The sequence below is a fragment of the Ursus arctos genome, unplaced genomic scaffold (genome assembly GCF_023065955.2).
Source record: "Ursus arctos isolate Adak ecotype North America unplaced genomic scaffold, UrsArc2.0 scaffold_3, whole genome shotgun sequence".
Classification (NCBI taxonomy): domain Eukaryota; kingdom Metazoa; phylum Chordata; class Mammalia; order Carnivora; family Ursidae; genus Ursus; species Ursus arctos.
In genome coordinates this window covers 59,891,088-59,910,207 of record NW_026622985.1, presented here as the reverse complement: position 1 = coordinate 59,910,207, position 19,120 = coordinate 59,891,088, and the positions used below count along the sequence as shown (strand labels likewise).

At 37.5% G+C, this 19,120-nt stretch overlaps 1 protein-coding gene across 4 annotated transcripts in view; it reads right to left on the bottom strand.

Annotated features, from left to right (window-relative positions):
* BBS9 (Bardet-Biedl syndrome 9) overlaps window positions 1–15,901 on the bottom strand; it is a 416,531-nt gene extending 400,630 nt beyond the window's left edge. For 2 of the 4 annotated variants that reach the window (XM_026509016.4, XM_057304305.1), the window contains exons 1-2: window positions 15,215–15,890; window positions 2,039–2,159 (exon numbers count right to left, since the gene is read on the bottom strand). In XM_026509016.4, the coding sequence (XP_026364801.2) occupies window positions 2,039–2,150 (112 nt within the window). In that variant the 5' untranslated portion in view covers window positions 2,151–2,159; window positions 15,215–15,890. Of the gene's footprint in view, window positions 1–2,038; window positions 2,160–15,214 lie in introns of all 4 variants that reach the window. The other 2 variants (XM_026509007.4, XM_026509017.4) reach the window with 2 other exon arrangements.
* Window positions 15,902–19,120: the final 3,219 nt, after the last annotated feature.

Sequence of the window (19,120 nt, the reverse complement as noted above, 5' to 3'; positions counted from 1 at the left end):
TCCCAGGTACCACCCCAACTAGTTCTCCTGTCTCTTTGCACGCCCTTCTCAGAATCTATCACTGACGACCCTTCCCAAACCTCCCCCCCTTATTAATGCTTGTATTCTTCAGGTTATGGTCCTAAGATTCTTTCCATCTTATTCCACCTTCTTTCCCTGCACATTTTCACACATTCTCAGGGCTTCAAATACAACCAGTATGCAGCTCACTTCAAAATCACTACCACTGGGGCACCTGGGCGGGTCAGTGGTTAAGCATCTGACACTTGATTTTGACTCAGGTCAAGACCTCAGGGTCATGAAATAGAGCCCTGCATCGGGTTGTGTTAGGCATGAAGCCTGCTTAAGATTCTTTCTCTCCCTCTCCCCCCTTCCCCCACTCCCCATTCCATGTGCACTCTCTCTCTAAAAAAAATATTTTTAATAAAAAATTTTAAAAATTGCTATCTCTATTCTGCCTGCTAGACATTCCTATCTCAAACAGAGCACGTCCCAAACTGCTCCCATTTACCTTCCATTCTATAAGAGCAATGAGAATTATTCTTAAACTGTAATGTGTCACCATTCAACTTTGAAGCTTGTCAAAAATGCAGACACCTAAGCCCACCCTTCCAATCCACCTACCTCCGGGAAATATGACCTTACAGGAGCTAATATCTGAGGTAGGAAATCTTCATACAAAACAATCACCAGAATACTGGTGGTCCAAGCTTCAAGAAATGATAGACGATTTTTTTTCTATATGGGACACACACATGAAATGATTTTTGCATAGTATCTTTGGGAAAATAGAGGAAGCTTCTCACAGCTGGCCACAAATTGGGAGGAAGCAAACTGGTAACTGGTAACCCAGCACTGGCATACCAGTGAAGAGCTCTAACAGAAGTGATGAGTGAACAGTAAGCTATTCAGACAATCAATCAGGATAGTTTCCAACCAAGCTGACCTTTAGATAGCTTGGAAATAAATGAGTTTGAAATTGTTCTCTTTGGCATATATTTTTGTAGCCTGAGTATTCTGTATTGCCAAATAATAAGGGAATCATAAGTTTTAACAAACAGGCAGGAGACAAGGTTGATAATCTTTGAGGAATCTCTCAGGACACCCTGAGTAGAAGAACCTTCCCATCTCCTATCAGTGGAAGGGCAGGGCCCAGATTTTCCTTAGAAAAAATTTAGATGCTCAGTACAGCTTAGTACCTCCCATTCTTCGTTGCCAATATAATTTTCTCCTTTCACCTTACCCCCAAGATTCTACTGTTTTTGTTACATGCAAGAGAAATAAAATAAAGCAAAGGTAAGGAGATAATATTTGTACATACTGAATGAAAGAATGATTATAAGTTTCCTTTTTAAGAGGCCAAAGACTATCCGGATTACAAAAAAGAAAAGAAAAAGCTCATGATTATAAATCACTAAAACCAAATACAAGTTTCAAATAGCAATGATACAGAATTACAATGTTTTAGAGACCACTTCAAAAAATATGAAGATGCAAAGAGAAGCAAATAATATAAAAATAAGACAGAATGCTGTTTCCAGTATCATAATATGAAAATGAAAGTAGTAATTTAATAATTGTTTTCTACCAACAAATAGAGCTAGAATCATTTTTTCTATTCTGGTATGAATGACTTTCAGATTCAAAATTTTTTAAAAATAAAAATTTCCTTGAAAATAATTTCTAAAACAAAACCTCAAAATTAAAAATATTTTAGTAGCTCTACCTAATTTTAGAAAAAAAATGAAAACAAATTTTGCAACAAATGAAAACAAATTAAATGTTGCCTTGTAATATTTTCCCAGTTCCAAATCATATGACAGAATCAATACAAACGAGAAAAACACAAAGAGCAAAACAGAAGTAAGAACTATACTTATGATCCTGCTACCTAAATATTATGAGGAAAAGCACCTTCAAAATTAGGGCATAATTATGACATTCACTTAAGTTCTATAAGTATACTTTGAAAAATGAGGTCATTTTATTTTATGTCTGTAAAGCTTTGCTCCAAGATGCATGGTCATAAGTTGCTTACCTTGTCCATTTCCAGTATTGTCAACATCAGCCAAACACAAACAGCCTTGATCAAATTCTTCTTTTTCTCCCAGAACAGTAGACCACCAGTCACGGGCTTTAAATAAAGACATTTTCGTTCACTATAAAAAGAAAGCATTTATTTATAGTAAAAATCTACTTCACACCATGAATTATGAATTAATTATCTCTTAAAGCATAGCAAATTAAACTTGGACAATGTTAAGAAAAACATTTCTGAATTTAACTTTAATTTTTTATATTTTGCAGAAATATGTGAAACCACAAATCCAAACAGCTAGAAAAACAATCAGATATTTTGCAAGGCCACTGGAGAGTCAGTTTGAAAAATTTTATACATAAATGTTGGGCCAATTCTCTCTTCTGGAACATTTGGTAGAGAATGACACAAAGTACCAAAAAAAATATTCTTTGGAAGATCAAGATTCAAATTCTAACAGCACTAATTAGTACATAATTCCTTAGCAAAATACCTAATTTTCCTTCATTTTAGTCACTGGAAAGACCGTAGCATCTCTTGTCACAATGAATTGCTGAGAAGAGCAAATGAGATCAAATGACTAACACTGGAACTGGTACATTACAGGTACTCAAAAAGCATTCACACACTTTCCCCATTCTAATTGTAGAAAGGCAAAATAAAAGAGGGAAATCACACCAAAAAAGAACCAGGAAAACTGAGTGTAGATGCATTAAACCACTATATCACTAAACAGGCAACCCATAAAATCCCCCTCTGCTTTGATTCCTCATCTAGAATGAGGATCTACCAGCCACATCTACCATCGAGTTACTGATATGGTAAATGTGAAAGCCCATTGGACCTCTTGAATTACAACACAAACATCACACACCCTGGAATTCTATGAAAGTTCATTTATCCAACATAAATGAGCCTTTCCTTCATGCTACACTTATTTAAAGAATTGTTAGGAAATGCAGTCAATTTTCCTTATTCAAAGACATTCCATTCTGTAAGGTTGCAACAAACACTGACTTAGCAAATACTGAACTACTGCTCCCAGGGAAAATAGAAAGGCTCCTCTGGGCCTCTAGTCACAAGATTTTCATGAACCAATCAATACATAACTTTGTTTTTTGTGCGTCTCTGTTTAAAGATACTTTATTTAATATACTGTTGATTCATGAACATTCAACTCAACAGTCAATAACATGATAACTCATACTTGAAAGAAGCTTTTCTGATACATATATTTTCTCTATGAGGTAAGGTACACAACAACCTTCTCACACTTAGGAACATTAGACAGCCCTTCACCATTACATTTGGGGATCTTTTTAAGCAAAAAAAATTTTTAAAAAACAAATAAATAAACCCAAACCACAGAGATGTGGAAAACATGGCACTAAGTAGACCATGAAAAGGATACCTGTATACAGTATAAGAGCTGAAACGAGGAGGCAGTTACTGTGATTGATAACTGCTGGGAATATGTGTGTCAAGTGACTCAAATTTTTTGCCACTCTGTGCATGACTATGAATGACCCAAAAGCTCCATGAGTATTGATTTTGGTATTATAAATAAATTTTAGCAAATAGGTAAACTCACAAATAGGGAATCTGCAAATAATGAGGATCAACTATACATTTAAAAAAATGTAAATCAATCTGCTTCTTAAAGTAGGCCTTCCATATAGGCTAATCACAGAAGCAAGACCACTTGCTTTCATTTAGTTGGCCAAGAAATTAGCTAAGAATCATGTGGTGGTGAAAAGTGCAGACTGTGGAGGAGGTCAGTGTGAATTTGAATCCATGTTCCATACAAACCATGAAATCAGTGGAGGGTTAATAAAAGTCAGCTTCTTCATCAATAAAATAAAAAATGACGTTGTGAGGAATAAATAAGAATGCAGGAGAGGCAACATAAGGAATGGAAGAAAATATCTGCAAATTACATATCTAATAAAGGGTTAATATACAGAATACATAAAGAACTCATATATGTCAACAAAAAAAAGTTTTAATGGGTAAAGGACTTGAACAGACATTTCACCAAAGAAGATATACAAATGTCCAAAAAGCATGTGAAACAATGTTCAACCTCACTAAATATTAGGGAAATGCAAATCACAAGTATAACGAAATACCACCTCACACCCAGTAGGACAGCTACTACAAAAAAACAAAAAACAAATAAAAAAACCCAGAAAATAACAAGTGTTGGCAAGGATGTGATGTAATTGGAACCCTTGTGCACCGTTGGTGAAAATCTAAAAGAGAGCAACCACTATGGAAACTGTACATGGTTCCTCAAAAAATTAAAAATATAAATAACCGGGCTCCTGGGTGGCTCAGTCAGTTAAGCATTCAACCGTTGATTTCAGCTCAGATCATGACCTCAGGGATGTGAGATCAAGCCCCATGTTGAGCTCCATGCTGGGCATGAAGCCTGCTTAAGATTCTCTCTCTTTCTCCCTTCTGCCTCTCTCCCCCATTCTCTCCCCCTCTAAAAACATAAAATAAAATAAAAAATAAAAACAAATAAATAAATAAAAATATAAAAATGTAAATTACCATATGACCCACCCATTCCACTTCTGGGTATATAGTCAAGGGAAATGAAAACAAGAATTCAAAGAGATATTTATACTCCCATGTTCATAGCAGCATTATTCACAATATCTAAAACGTAGAGGCAACCCAAGTGTCCATCAATGAATGACTGGATAAATAAAATGTGGTATATACATACAATGGAATATTATCAGTCTTAAAAAGGAAGGAAACTCTGACACATGCAACAACATGGATGAACCTTGAGAACATTATGTTAAATGAAATAAACCAGTCACAAAGACAAATACGCCATGATTTCACTTACATGAGTTATCTAGAGTAGCCAAATTCATAGAGAGTAGAATGGTGGTTGCCAGGTTTGGGGTAAGGAAGAAGTGGGGAGCTTTTGTTTAATGGGTACAGAGATTCGTTTTGTAAGGTGAAGAGTTCTGGAGACTGGTTGCACAAAAATGTGAATGTACCTAACACTACTGAACTGTACACTTAAAAATGGTTAAGATGGTAATTTTATGCTACGTATATTTTATCACAATTCAAAGTCAAAAATCAAAACTTTTAGTTTGAAAAAAAGGAACATGGTATTATTAGCACAATACTTGCCACATTTAAGCACTCAATAAATGTTAGCCATTGCTATGGTTTTTACCCTTTTTATGATTTTTTTTTAACCTACATTGAAGAAAAGAAACAAATATCCTTCAAAATGTGAATAAGCAAACTATGGTAAATCCTTACCATAGAATAAAACTCAGGAATTTTTTTTAATGAAATAAAAACAACATGGATGGATCTCAAGGGCATTATGCTGAGTGAAAAAAAAAAAAAAGCCCAACCCCAAAAGATCACATATTAAATAATTCCATTTCTATAACATTTTCAAAATGAAAAAATTAAACTGATGGGAAACAGATCAGTGATTACCAGGGTTAAGGCGGGGGGTGACTTTAATGGGCTAGTCAAAGGGAATTTCTTTGGGATGATGGAAAAGTTCTGTACTCTGAGTTTGGTGGTGGTTTCATGGGATAAATTTTAATTTCTTCAAGCTATATTCCAAGAAGAAAAATGTATGTAATGTAAAACCTAGTGAAATCTACATAAGATTTTTTTTAAATAAGATTTATAGTTTAGTTATAGTATTACACTAACATCAATTTAGTAGTTTAGTAATTGTTCTGCTACCACTGGGAAATCATTACTCTTACAATTTCTATGTGAGTATAATATTTCAGATGACAAGTTTAAAGAAACAAACAAGAGGAAAAAAAGAAAAAAAGAAAACTCCATCCAAGGCCTCTCTTTCCACTAAAAAAGAAATCAGTCAGATAAAGGCAAAGTGTTGATGGAAGTGAAGGGAAAAAAACATAGCAGGTAAATAAGCTTATAATGAGTTTTAACATATGTGGGAGAGTTTCGGAAAAACATCTGCATCACTTGTTATTCCTAACGGCATTATATAACCATACAGATTGCCAGATGACTAAACTTCAAACCTGGCAGCAAGTATACAAAAAAATGTAATAAACACTTTATTACACTTTTATTAGATTTTTTTTTATTTGAGAGGGAAGTAACAGTACTTAATAAGTGCTATATATTCTCATTATATACTCCAGATATATATGGAAAGTTGTTATACACCATACTATTAGACTACCAGTATAAAGATATATCATTCTCTTGCAGCCCACAGCAGAATATTACCCAAATTCAATACCACCCAAAGACTCACTTGGAAAACTCACAGCACTCATCATACAGTTATCATCATGGCTATGATTTATTACAGTGAAAGAATAAAAAGTATAATCAAAAAAGGGAAAAGGTGCATGGGGGTGGGGGGTGGAGTTCTGGAGGAAATCAGACATAAGCTTCCCACGTAGGAAAAACTGGGCTCTGGGGTCAGAGGCCAGGGAAAAGAAAAGAAAAGAAAACCGAATAGGGGCATCCAATGGTACCAAAGGAAAACCAGGAGTGTGCCATCTGGAAGGAAATGGATAAAAAAGTGTATCTAGAAAAAGAGAGTGGCCAGCTCTATGAAATGCTGCTGATATGTCATAAAGAATGAAAGCTTGGGGTCAAAACTCCATTTGGAGACATACACAAAAACAGAAATCAAAAGACTAACCAAAAAGTATGAGATCCTTTGAACACATTCTGCATCAGCCAGTTTAAAAGGAGTCTCAAGGAGAGAAAATAGGAAGAAAAGATCTATTCGACATCCAAAGGGGTATCTTTCACCTCATTTAGGCAGAAGAGAAAACCTCATGGGACCTGCCTAGAGAACATATTAAACACCCAAGTAAGGTCACAGAGAAGAGTTTTTTCCATCAGTGCTATTAAAGAATATACAAAAAAATCAAAGTGAGTATAAACACACACGGCTGCATCAGGTGAAAATAGCTATTATGTGAAAATGGCCTCAAAAATCTATGTTAATGAGCAAATTTTTTTAGCTTGCTAAAACAAAAATGAAAAAACCCCTCCAGTATGAAAAACTAACTCTCCAACATTGTCTGTAAATGTAAATGTCATCAAGCACTAATTTTTCAAGGACTTCAATCATAAAATTTAAGATCTATTCCTACTGACAAAATAACATAGGCAATATTTAGTTCCTTCCTGTTTTTCCTGCTCTATCAGTTTCTCCTCAGTCACCCCCCACTTCATTAGCTGCTGAAAGCCCTCCATTCCTACCCAAAGTGTAGTCCATGGACCAGCATCAGCATCACCCAAGAGCTTATGATGCAAAACCTCAGCCCACCTCAAACAATATGCCCAGGTGATTCACATGCACCTTAATGTATAAAAAGCACCAGCTGAACAGATACCTGATAGCCAAAGTAGATGTTTCCTTATAGCATGGCTCTACTTTCCCACTTCCTTTTCCCTGGGATCTGTGCCACCAATTACCTTTCCAAGAACTGAAAAAGAGACTTTAACATTAACAGCTGGAAGGTACCTAATAATCAGTTATAATCTCTCATTCTGTAAGAGAGGCCCAAAGAAGTTAGTTATATGATTCTCCTGAGTCACACAGTTAATGGCAGAAACCTGCTTCTGCGTACCCTCTCCCTGGTCTCTAGCTTCTTATCTTGTTAGACTGCCACTGCCTGCAATTTAATATCAAAAAAAAATGAAAAAGCATGAGTCAGTAGAGTGGGGAATCTACTTCTCCCTCTTCCTCTGCCCCTCCCCCTACTCATGCTCTCTGTCTTTCTCTCAAATTAATAAAATATTTTTTAAAAATTTCTCTATCCATACAGCAGGTGTGTTCCTAATAAGCTTGTATATAATAACTTTTCAACTTACTCTTAAACAGTCTTACAAACACTAGAGTACTTTGATATCTAATGGAACTCCAACCAAATCTTTTGATAACATAAGTACGTCTCCCATAACCATTATACTATACAATTTAAAATTTAAAATTTCAGAGGATTTCACTTTCAGAATGACATGTGAGAAGCTCCATGGACCCACTCCCCAGCAAAACTGGTGAAAATTATTTTTTAAAACAACCATTTAAAGTTTCCAGAAATTGTCCTAGGAGTATACAGAAAATAAAGAAACATAAAAGATCTACTAAAACTCAGTAAGAAAATTAAGAGTCTGTAGTATTTTAAAAACCAATACTCACTCCTCTCCTCACTCCTAGCTCAAAACAAGATAGAACCTCCACTCCAGACTGATACAGCCAAGAACAGAGGCACCCTCTCCCCACAGCTCCCAGTCACAGAATGATCTTCCCTGGAGGAGCAGGAAATCACCATTATTCATCTTGATTCCAGCTATCTGTTGCTGACTAAAGATGAAAAAGAAAATCTATATCAGAAAACTACCCACAAAAAAAAAGACCAGGCTCAGATGGTGAATTCTACCAAACACAAAAAAATTAATACCAAATCTTCACAAATATAAAAGAGGAGGGAATACTTCCCAACTCATTCTATAAGGCTAGTGTTACATTGATAACAAAACTAAACAAACACAAGAGAACTACAAACCAGTATTTCTAATAAATATGGATGCAAACTCCTCAGCAAAACACTAGCAAAATAAATCAAGCAAGTATATAAAAAGAACTAGACACCATGACCAAGTGGGATTTAACTCCAGGAATGCAAGGTTAGTTTAACACCCAAAAATAAGTTAAAATACTACACCATATCAATAAAACAAAAATGAAAAACCACCTTATCACAACTCAGGAAAAGCATCTGACAAAATAAAATTAACACTCTTCTATTATAAAAACACTTAAAACACTAGGAATAAAAGGGAACTTTCTCAAACTGATAAAGGACATCTATGCAAAACCCATGGCTTATATCATACCTAATGATAAATGAGACTAGATGCTCTTTCCTTAAGATCAGACACAAGTGTAGGATGTCCATATTCACCACTTTTATTCGACATTGTACTGGAAGTTTTAGGTTAGGCAAGTAGGTAAGAAAATGAATTAAATGGCTTCCAGACTGGAAAGGAAGAAGTATAACTATCTTTTTTTTTTTTAAGATTTTATTTATTTATTTATTTAATTATTTGAGAGAGAGAGAGAGCTCGCACAAGTTGGGGAGAGAGGTACAGAGAGAGGAAGAAGCAGACTCCCCCTGAGCAGGGAGCCCAACGCGGGGCTCGATCTCAGGACCCTGAGATCATGACCTGAGCCGAAGGCAGCTGCTTAATCAACTGAGCTACCCAGGCGCCCCAAAGTATAACTACCTTTACTCACAGATGACACGATCTGGTGTATAAAAAATCCTAAGAAATTCAGTGAAAAACTATTAGTGCTAATAAACAATGAAGTAAGGTTGAAGGATACAAAAGTATTAATATACAAAAACCAATTGCATTTCTATGCATTTGCAATGAACAGTCCAAGAAATGAAACTTAAAAAACAGCCGCATTTACAATAGCATCCAAAAGAATAAAATACCTAGGAATAAATTTAACAAAGGAAGTGTAAAGCATATACTCTGAAAACTATAAAACTATAGAACTATAAAACTATAAAACACAGCCAAAAGAAAGATCTAAATAAACAGGAAAACATCCTATGTCCATGAAGCCATAACATTAAGATGCAATACTTCCCAAATTGATCTACAGATTCAGTGCAATCCTTATCAGATTCCCATATGGCTTCGTCGTACAAATTGAAAGCTTATTCTGAAATTCATATAGAATTGCCAGCAAAACCGGGGCACCTGAGTGGCTCAGTTGGTTAAGCATCCGACTCTTGATTTCAGCTCAGGTCATGATCTCAAGGTCATGACCTGCATCAGTGCTCTGTGCTCAGCCAGGAGTCTGCTAGAGATTCTGTCCCCCTCTCCTTCTACCCCTCCCCCAGCATGTGCACATGCACACGCACTCTCTCTCTCTCTCAAATAATTAAATAAATCTTTAAAAAAAAAAATTGCCAGCAACTCAGAATAGCCAAAATAATCTTAAAAAAGAAGAACAAAGTTGGAGGATTTTCCCATTTTAAAACCTAACTACAAAACAATAGTATTCAGTACAGTATGGTACTGGCATAAGGATAGACATACAGATAAATGGAAAAGAATGGAGAATAAATTTATACACCTATGGTAAACTGACTTTCAACAAAGGTGCTAAGACCATTCAATGAGAAATTGCAACAAATGGTTCTAGGACACATGACAGCCACATGAGATAGACAGCCACATGAGAAAGAATGAAGTTGGACCCTTACCTCAAAACTTATTAAAAAAAAAAAAAAAAAACTGGGGCGCCTGGGTGGCACAGTGGTTAAGCGTCTGCCTTCAGCTCAGGGCGTGATCCCGGCGTTGTGGGATCAAGCCCCACATCAGGCTCTTCCGCTATGAGCCTGCTTCTTCCTCTCCCACTCCCCCTGCTTGTGTTCCCTCTCTCGCTGGCTGTCTCTATCTCTGTCTAATAAATAAATAAAATCTTTAAAAAAAAAAAAAACTAACTCAAAATGGATCAAAGACCTTTATGTATGCTAATGCATAGCTAAAATTATAAAACTCTTAAAAATCTTAGAATAAAACTTAAAAGTAAATCTTCATGATATTAGATTGTGATAGATTCTTAAATTTGACACCAAAAGCATAAGTAACAAAAGAAAAAATAAAGGGACTTCACCAAAATTTAAAACTTTTGCTTCAAAGAACACTAAGAAAGTGAAAAAGATAACCCACAGAATGGGAGAAAATATTGCAAGTCATATCTCTGATAAAAGACACATATCTGGGGGTGCCTGGGTGGCTCAGTTGGTTGAGCGTCTGCCTTCGGCTCAGGTCATGATCTCAGGGTTCTGGGATCAAGCCACCCGTCAGGCTCCCTGCTCAGTCGAAGCCTGCTTCTCCCCTACCCTCTGCCTCTCCCCCAGCTTGTGCTCTCTCTCTCAAATAAATAAAACCTTTAAAAAAAACAAAAGACACATAACTGTAACATACAAAGAACTCTTATGACTCAATAATACACAGAAACCCAATTTAAAAATGGGCAAAGGATCTCAATATATATTTCTCCAAGTCAGATATAAAAATGGCTGATAAACACAAGAAAAGATGTTCAGCATCATTAGCCAACAGGGAAATGCAAATCAAAACTACAATGAGATACCACTTGATACCCACTATGATGGCTAGACTCAAAAAGTCAGACAGAAACAAGTATGGGTAAAGATGTGGAAAAATCAACACACTCATACACTACTGGTGGGAATGTAAAATGGCACAATCACTTTGGAAAGTGATCTGGCAATTCCTCAAACAATTAAACATAGAGTAATCATATGATCCAGCAATTTCAGTCCAAGGTTGCAAGAGAAATGAAAACATATGTCCACATAAAAACTTATACATGAACATTTATAGTAGCATTATTCATAATAGTCAAAAGGTAGAAATGATCCAAATGTCTATCAACTGATGGATATAAATACAATGTTGACATATTCATAAAATGGAATATCATTAAGCAGTAAAAAAAAGAAGTACTGATATATGCTATGGATGAACCTTGAAAACATTCTAAGAGAAAGAAGCCAGTCACTAAAGACAACATATTTTATGATTCCACTTATATAAAACATATAGAATACATCTCAAACTAAATATTGCATGTTAATACTACTTCAACTAAAAATAAATAAGCAAACAAATAAATAAACAAATAAAATGTACAGAATAGGCAAATCCATGTAGACAGAAAGTAAATTAGTGGCTGCTTCAGTCCAGTGGGAAGGAAAGGACAGGAGAGTTACAGATAAGGAGTAGGAGTGCAAGGTATCTTTTTGAGGTGACAAAAATATTCTAAAATTGACTGCAGTGCAAGTAATGGCTGCACATATCTGTGAATATACAAAAATAACATTCAACTATACAAATTATATAGGAGAAACAAGGGGCATTTTTCAGCTGTGAAACCTGGATTTTCTGTTACAAAAACAAAAACAATACTGAATAACAAATACTGAATAACAAAAAATTAAATATGAATAAATTGATTTTTTATTTGGTTTAGTTAACTGCCTTGAATAAAAATAAGAAACAAGGATTTGCATTTTAACCCCTATTCATTCAATGTTGACTTCCAGATCCTCAGTGATTTTCTGTTTTTAAGTAAATGAAAAACAAAAACCAAAAATCAGGTTTTCGATGGCTAGCATCTCCCTTCACTAGAAAGGAAAATAATAGCTAACAGTTACTAATCATTTACTAATCCCAGGCAGTGTTCTAAGTGCTGTGCAAGTACTCTATTTTAATCTTCTAAACAGAACTACAAAGTAAAAGGTAAGTACTATTAGTCAGGTATCTCTGAATACAGAGAGGTTAAGAAACCTGGCCAAGTGGTCACAACTAGTAAGTAGAAGTAGCATCCCAAAGCAGGCTGTCTACTCCAGAGCCCTAAAAAGTGCAGCCACCCCACAAAGACTAAAAAGATATACTCTGTTGATATTAATTGTAATCACTGCAAGTTCAAACTGCAAGAAAGTATTTCATACACCTAAATAATTTTTTTTGAAGATTTTGTTCATTTATTTGAGAGAGAGATTGAACAGGAGAGGTGGGAACAGAGGGAGACTCAGACTGTCTGCTGAGCAGGGAGCCCCACATATGGCTGGATCCCAGGACCCTGGGATCATGACCTTAGCTGAAGGCAGATGCTTAACCAACTGAGCCACCCAGGTGCCCCACCTAATTAAATTTTTAAAGGATGACTAGAAAACAATAATTCAAAAGTTTTAAAACATCCATACCTACAACCAAAAAAGAGTGATTTCTTATGCCTCGTTAGAATAAATAGAAGATACTCTCTTGATCCCCAAAACTCCAGAAATACTCTTCCACAGTTGACATTTTCTTGTTTTTAATACGTACTTACATACATTATCTTCCACATCAAAATTTACTGAGATTTAGTTTTCATTTAAGATATGGATGTTTTAGGGGCGCCTGGGTGGCATAGTGGTTAAGCGCCTGCCTTCGGCTCAGGGCGTGATCCCGGCGTTCCGGGATCGAGCCCCACATCAGGCTCCTCTGCTATGAGCCTGCTTCTTCCTCTCCCACTCCCCCTGCTTGTGTTCCCTCTCTCTCTGGCTGTCTCTATCTCTGTCAAATAAATAAATAAAATCTTTAAAAAAAAAAAAAAAAAAAAAGATATGGATGTTTTAACACCCCATGGGCCTAGTCCTACAATATGGAAGGATGACTAGAAGAATTGCTTCAACAAAGATAACCCCAAGATTCCTGTGGAAAGAAAATGTGGGGGCGCCTATGTTGCTCAGTCGGTTAAGCATCCAATCTTAAGTTGGTCTTAGGTCATGACCTCAGGGTTGTGAGATTGAGCCCCGAGTCTGGTTCCACACTGGGTGAGAAACTGCTTAAAATTCTCTCTCTCTCTCTGTCTCTCTCTCCACCCCCCTCTGTCCCTTCCCTTCTCTCTCCCTCTCTAAAAAAAAAAAAAAAAAAAGAGAGAGAGAGAGAATATGTGGATTAGAAGGCAGATCCTGGAATTAGGAGGCTAAACTGCTGACACTGTTGTTCATATTTGCAGTTTTGTTTTCTCCAGGTCATGCCAGTGCTGACTCAAATTTTGGAAAGTAGGAATCAGGTCATGCAGGGCAAGTAAAATGACAAGTATATGTAGAATTAGAAGAATAATGCTTTTCAAGACAATATTTAAGGAATCACTATTGAAATTTTCAATAAAAGACACAGAAGACAAAAGAGCACAGGAAAGGGGGTTAAACAGACCTGGGTTCCCTTTTCCATTCCACACCTCAGCAGTGTGACTTTAAGCAAGTCCCTCACCTTCTAATCTCCTAATTGTTCTGGGGGGTGGGAAGATAAAATGGCCTAACACATTTAACTGCTTAACCATAGGATGTACTCAATAAGTGTCCAATAAATGTCAGTAGTAACCTAGTAGTAGTAACAGAAGTGGTGGTGGTGGAATGTATGAGCAATGCCAGTCTGAACCTCTGGACTGAATATTTAAATGGGACATTTAAAAAAATGACAGTAATCTTTCACTGAAATGTTAATCGACAGGGATGTTTTATAATAACATCATGTGTTTCAATAATTTTTGAGAAATATTTGAAAGTCTTTATTCTGAGAAATAAGACTTGCTACATACATCAAAAGGTGTAAAACATTAACAACTACTGTATACTATTGATACTGGATTTTTTTCCCCTTCAGTAAATGTCTCCATCAAGAACCTGTACCATAAATATAAGTGTGTGGTTGTAATTTAAGAGCAATTACACACAATTACACAAAATTAAAAATTCCTTAAACTCAAATAACTTATAAATTATTTCCAATTTTTTATTTCTAATTCTTCTAATTAAAAAATTATTGCAGAATTAAAATTATTTTAATTCTTCTCAATAAGGATTTAGTCTATTCACACAAAAAAACTCAGCAATTATTCTCTTTACATATTTCTAACAAGTTAGAAAATCAATGCTGCTCTAAATGCTGGCTAACTTTAGTTAAGACCCATAGTTTTCCCCCTACCATCTTCAAGTTGTGTATGTGTGTGATACCGTTTCATGTTGAAAGTAAAAGTGAGGTGGCAAAAAAAAAAGAAGAAAAAAAAAAAACTACTATGAATTTCTCCAGGAAATTGAAGTCAACTGTAGGACTTAATTAGGGAAAGGAGATGCTGATAAAAATCAGCACAATTCATCTAAACTGCTGTGGTCTGCAATACAGAGAGGGAAGGAGAAGCAATAATCCTATTGCAAGAATTAGAGGGTATTAGTGCACGCATCCTACCGCAGTCATAGGCTGAGAATTGCTTTGACCACTTGCTCACAAGACCTGTTGAAGTGTCATGGGAGGAGGATGCTTGTGCATCACGTGACATTCCTGAACGTAATCTTTAAAAATTCTTATCACCCTTTCTTAAAAATGTTCATAAGATTTCAAACACTTTGTGCACCTAGTTGCGTTTTGTTTTATTTTTAATGCAAACATCCTTCCCAAGAAACCTATCATCCGATATCCCCCAAAACCGTTCCATGGCATCAGAGGATCAATCTTGCCCACAAAACAAACCACAGAAGGGGCATTCACGCTCCCAATGTTTAATTCCAGACATACTCTTACCTTATGCCGAATCAGGTGGGTCCCTGCTCCACCTTTCCTCCAACTCTCCGCAGATTTCCCTTTAAGAACGCCTGCCGGGGTCCCCGCGCTGCAACGACGAGAGCAAGAAAGTGCCTCACCAGGGAGCACCACCAGCTCCACAGAGTTGGAGTGAGACCCACAAGGAGTAAACCTGCATCCCTTCTGTGTCAACCCCGGAGACGCGCAGGGAAAACGGCATCAAACCCTCGGGAGAGACCAGGCAGGTCAGAACAACGGCAAGCCCTGCTTCTCACAAAGAGGAGGAAATGGTGAGGGAGGCAGTCAGTGGGATGTAGCAGATAAAGGACAGCAACGGCGGAAGGGACAACTCCCCACTCCCGCCTAACTCCAAGCCATCTTCGCCCTGTTGTCATAGCACTTTACAACGAACACCGCCGCGCAAGTCAGATGGCTGAGTTCCGATGCCTTCTGGGGGCTGTAGTCCAGAGTGGCTGAGGCGGGTGGAAGGCGGAAGACTTTTTCTGCTTGGGTCTGGTTGGGATCAGATTTCTAAAGAAGGGAGCTGGAGTGAACCACTCCCTAGTCCTCATTAGCACAGATATAATTAATACCATTCCCTTTCCGGTCTTTGACGGTTCCTCTGATGTAGACACGGAGAAACACCAGCCTCCCGCCTCCGCTGTGGACGCAGGCCACGCCCCTCCCACGCCTTCCCGCCCTGCGTGTCAGCGCGTAGGGCGGGGCTTCCCGCGGGGGCGGGGCTCGTGCAGGAGGGGCGGAGCGTCCGGGCTTCTCCGCGGGCTCGCGCTTCCCAGTGTCTGGGAGCGGTTACTTTTCCCGCCCCGAGGCGCAACAGGCCCAGTATATGAACCAGGCGGTGGTGGCCAGGGTGGCCGCAGTAGTGAGCACCAGTGTGTGAGCCCGGGTGGCCGGGGTGGTGCTGGCCCAGTACACATTCACCTTGAAGAGGAAGACGGGGCGGAAGACCAACATCGTGGAGGCGGTGGAGCATTTAAACAATTTCCAGGTGCTTATTTTTTCCTAGGAGAAATAGTGCTGGCATGAGGTTTTTTATACATGGCTCCTGATCACACGTCCAGCGCTCTTTAGCATATGCCATAGAGTGGATTACCTGTTATATAGGTATGTAAATGTTCAGCTTTACAATTGAACATAATAATAATGCCAGTTTTTTAAACTTTTTTCATCTTTGCTTTCAAAGGCAAAGCGTTGCCCCTAGAATAAAAGGTTTTTAATAAAATACTGTATGAAAATAATTACGTGAAAATTACCTTGAGGGTGCCTGTATGGCTCAGTTGGTTAAGCAGCTGCCTCTTGATCTCAGCTCAGGTCTTGATCTCAGTTCAAGTCCTATGTTGGCCTCTGCGCTGGGCATGGAACCTACTTTAAAAAAAAAAAAAAAAGAAAAAAATTATCTTGAATTACTCATTTATATTTCAACTCACAGGATATGTAACTGCTTAATTTTAAAAAAATACATATTTCCTGTGACAGGAGAATTTTCTGAAAGCTTGATATCCAAATTCAACCTATTTCAGTGACAGCATGGGACAGTGTGAAGAATACTATTTGCTGGGAAACCTAAGGTAATTTATCATTTCTGGCATGAAAAGTTTATTTTCAACAACTGGTGCCATAATTCCTCTTAATGAGTATGATAGTTCACAAAAATAGCTGTATGGTTTTTTTTCCATCTTTGTGTGCCCATTTCTTTACAATGTGACTTTGCAGCTCTACCCTTAAATCTGAATTTGACCTCCTTTGGTCAATGAAACATTAGTAAATATGATGCAAGCAAAGCTTCGAAAAGTGCTTCTCCTTCACATGCTTCTCTTGAAAATACTGCAACCACTACTATGTGAATGACCTGTAGAAGCTTGCTGAATGATGAGAAACATGTTGTCAGGTCATCTCCACCGCCCCACTAGGCACATGAGTGAGGTCGTTTTAGACCAACCAAACCCAGCAGAGCTACCAGCTAACTGCAGAGATCCATCAAGCCACCCCAAAGCAGAACTGCCCACCCAACAGATGTTATTTTTTTTTAAAACCTCATGCATATTAGTGACATAAAGGACTGTACCCATGATCAAAGCCAATTATTTATTGAGCCAGGCACTATATGAAGCATGTGGGATCATTTCATATTCAGAACACAGATCTCAATTATTTTTTGCTTTAACTCAGAGGACAAAATTAATTTGGAAAGATAATACTTAACTTATTTGTGTGTGACGCCCTCTGATATTTCTACTTTCTATTCTTTATTATTTCATAGTTTACAATATTGCTGCCAATTCCCTTAGTTGATTTCACAATCCTCTAATGACTCTTGACCCAAAATTTGAACAACATGAATGTAGTATTTATCAGGCCAAATAAGTATTTCCAGAATGAATGAATGTCATAAAGGCAGATTTGGTACATCAACAGCTGCAGAATATGTGTAGCATCACGTAACGTGGGACTATACGGTAGCTAGAGAAATGTTTAAAATTCAAATATGATAATGACTTCTTCCAACTTTATTTTCTTCATTTACCTTCCTACCACACTTACTTAGAGATCCAGGTCCTTCACAAGGTCTACAAGATCCTGGACAATCTTTGCTCCACCAGCTCCTACTCATCCTTTAAACCTCTGCTTATATGTCCCTTCCCCCTGGGAAGGCTTCCTGGACCACCACTAGAATAGGTACCCCCATATATCTTCGTAGAACTGATCATAACTGAAATTTTAACATATGGGTAATTGTCAGTTCAACATTTTTCTTATATAAGCTCCACAAAGGCAGAGATTGGTTTCTCCTCTGCACTCAGAACATATTCACATAGCAGGTCTAATTCAGTGTTTGATGAATGAATAAATGAATGTTTTTGAAATTTTTATTGGCTCTTTCCTTCACCTTTATAACCTTACATCTTCTGGCTCTCCCCAGAGTTCAGACAACTCCATGGTACATACCAGAGATAAATCTGAGTGGCTCACACTGACCCAATGACTGGAATTCTTTCTTCCCTCCTCGGGTGGCTTTGCTGCTGGCAAGCTTGGGTGCCTGATGCCTATGACCATTAGTGAGTGGGTTCTTGCTCAGGAGACTCAATGGGCCCTGATACTATCAGGATCCAGGAAAGCTCACCGCAAACATGGACTAGATGTGCTCAAACATGTGGAATTGCACCAGTAGCAGGGGCTTGCACACAAGCTGGGACCAAGGACTTCACCATTCAAATGACTGAGTTATTGAGTATCCTCACCTCTCATGAATGAGAACTGTAAGAGGTGGTTCTAAAGTGTAAAAAGGAAACCTTATGTTTCTAAATAATGAATTATACTACCATTATATTCCTTTAGTATCAGGATATCCAGGTTAATTTTAAACACTAGCTTTGCGGGGCACCTGGGTGGCTCAAGTGATTAGTCATCTGACTTGATTTTGGCTCAGGTCATGATCCCAGAGTCCTGGGATGGAGCCCTGCATGAGCAGGTGGTCTGCTTCTGCCTCTTCCTCAATCAAACATTGTTTCTGACAGAGTTTTTTAGTCACAGACAACAGAATCCATTCTAGCTGGTTAAACAAAAGCTAGTTTCAAGGGAATCAGGTAGTTCATCAAACCTCTAGGAGACCCAGAAAACCAGACTTGAACACCTCCCAACCAGGGTATTTATGGGGCACCTACTGGTTCAGGTAACTTACATCAACTTTTAGATTGGTTTATGCACCAGTTCTTCCCTCCAGGGGGAGAACCTAATTTCCAAGCTCTAGGACCCATCAGTGTAATATTGTGTTTCTATTCATACCCTTGTGCACTCCTTCATTTAGATGCTCTCTAATAAATATGAAGGAGCTTCTCATATATTTTAAGTATTAACTATAATGAACGCCACATTTGAGGGAAATAC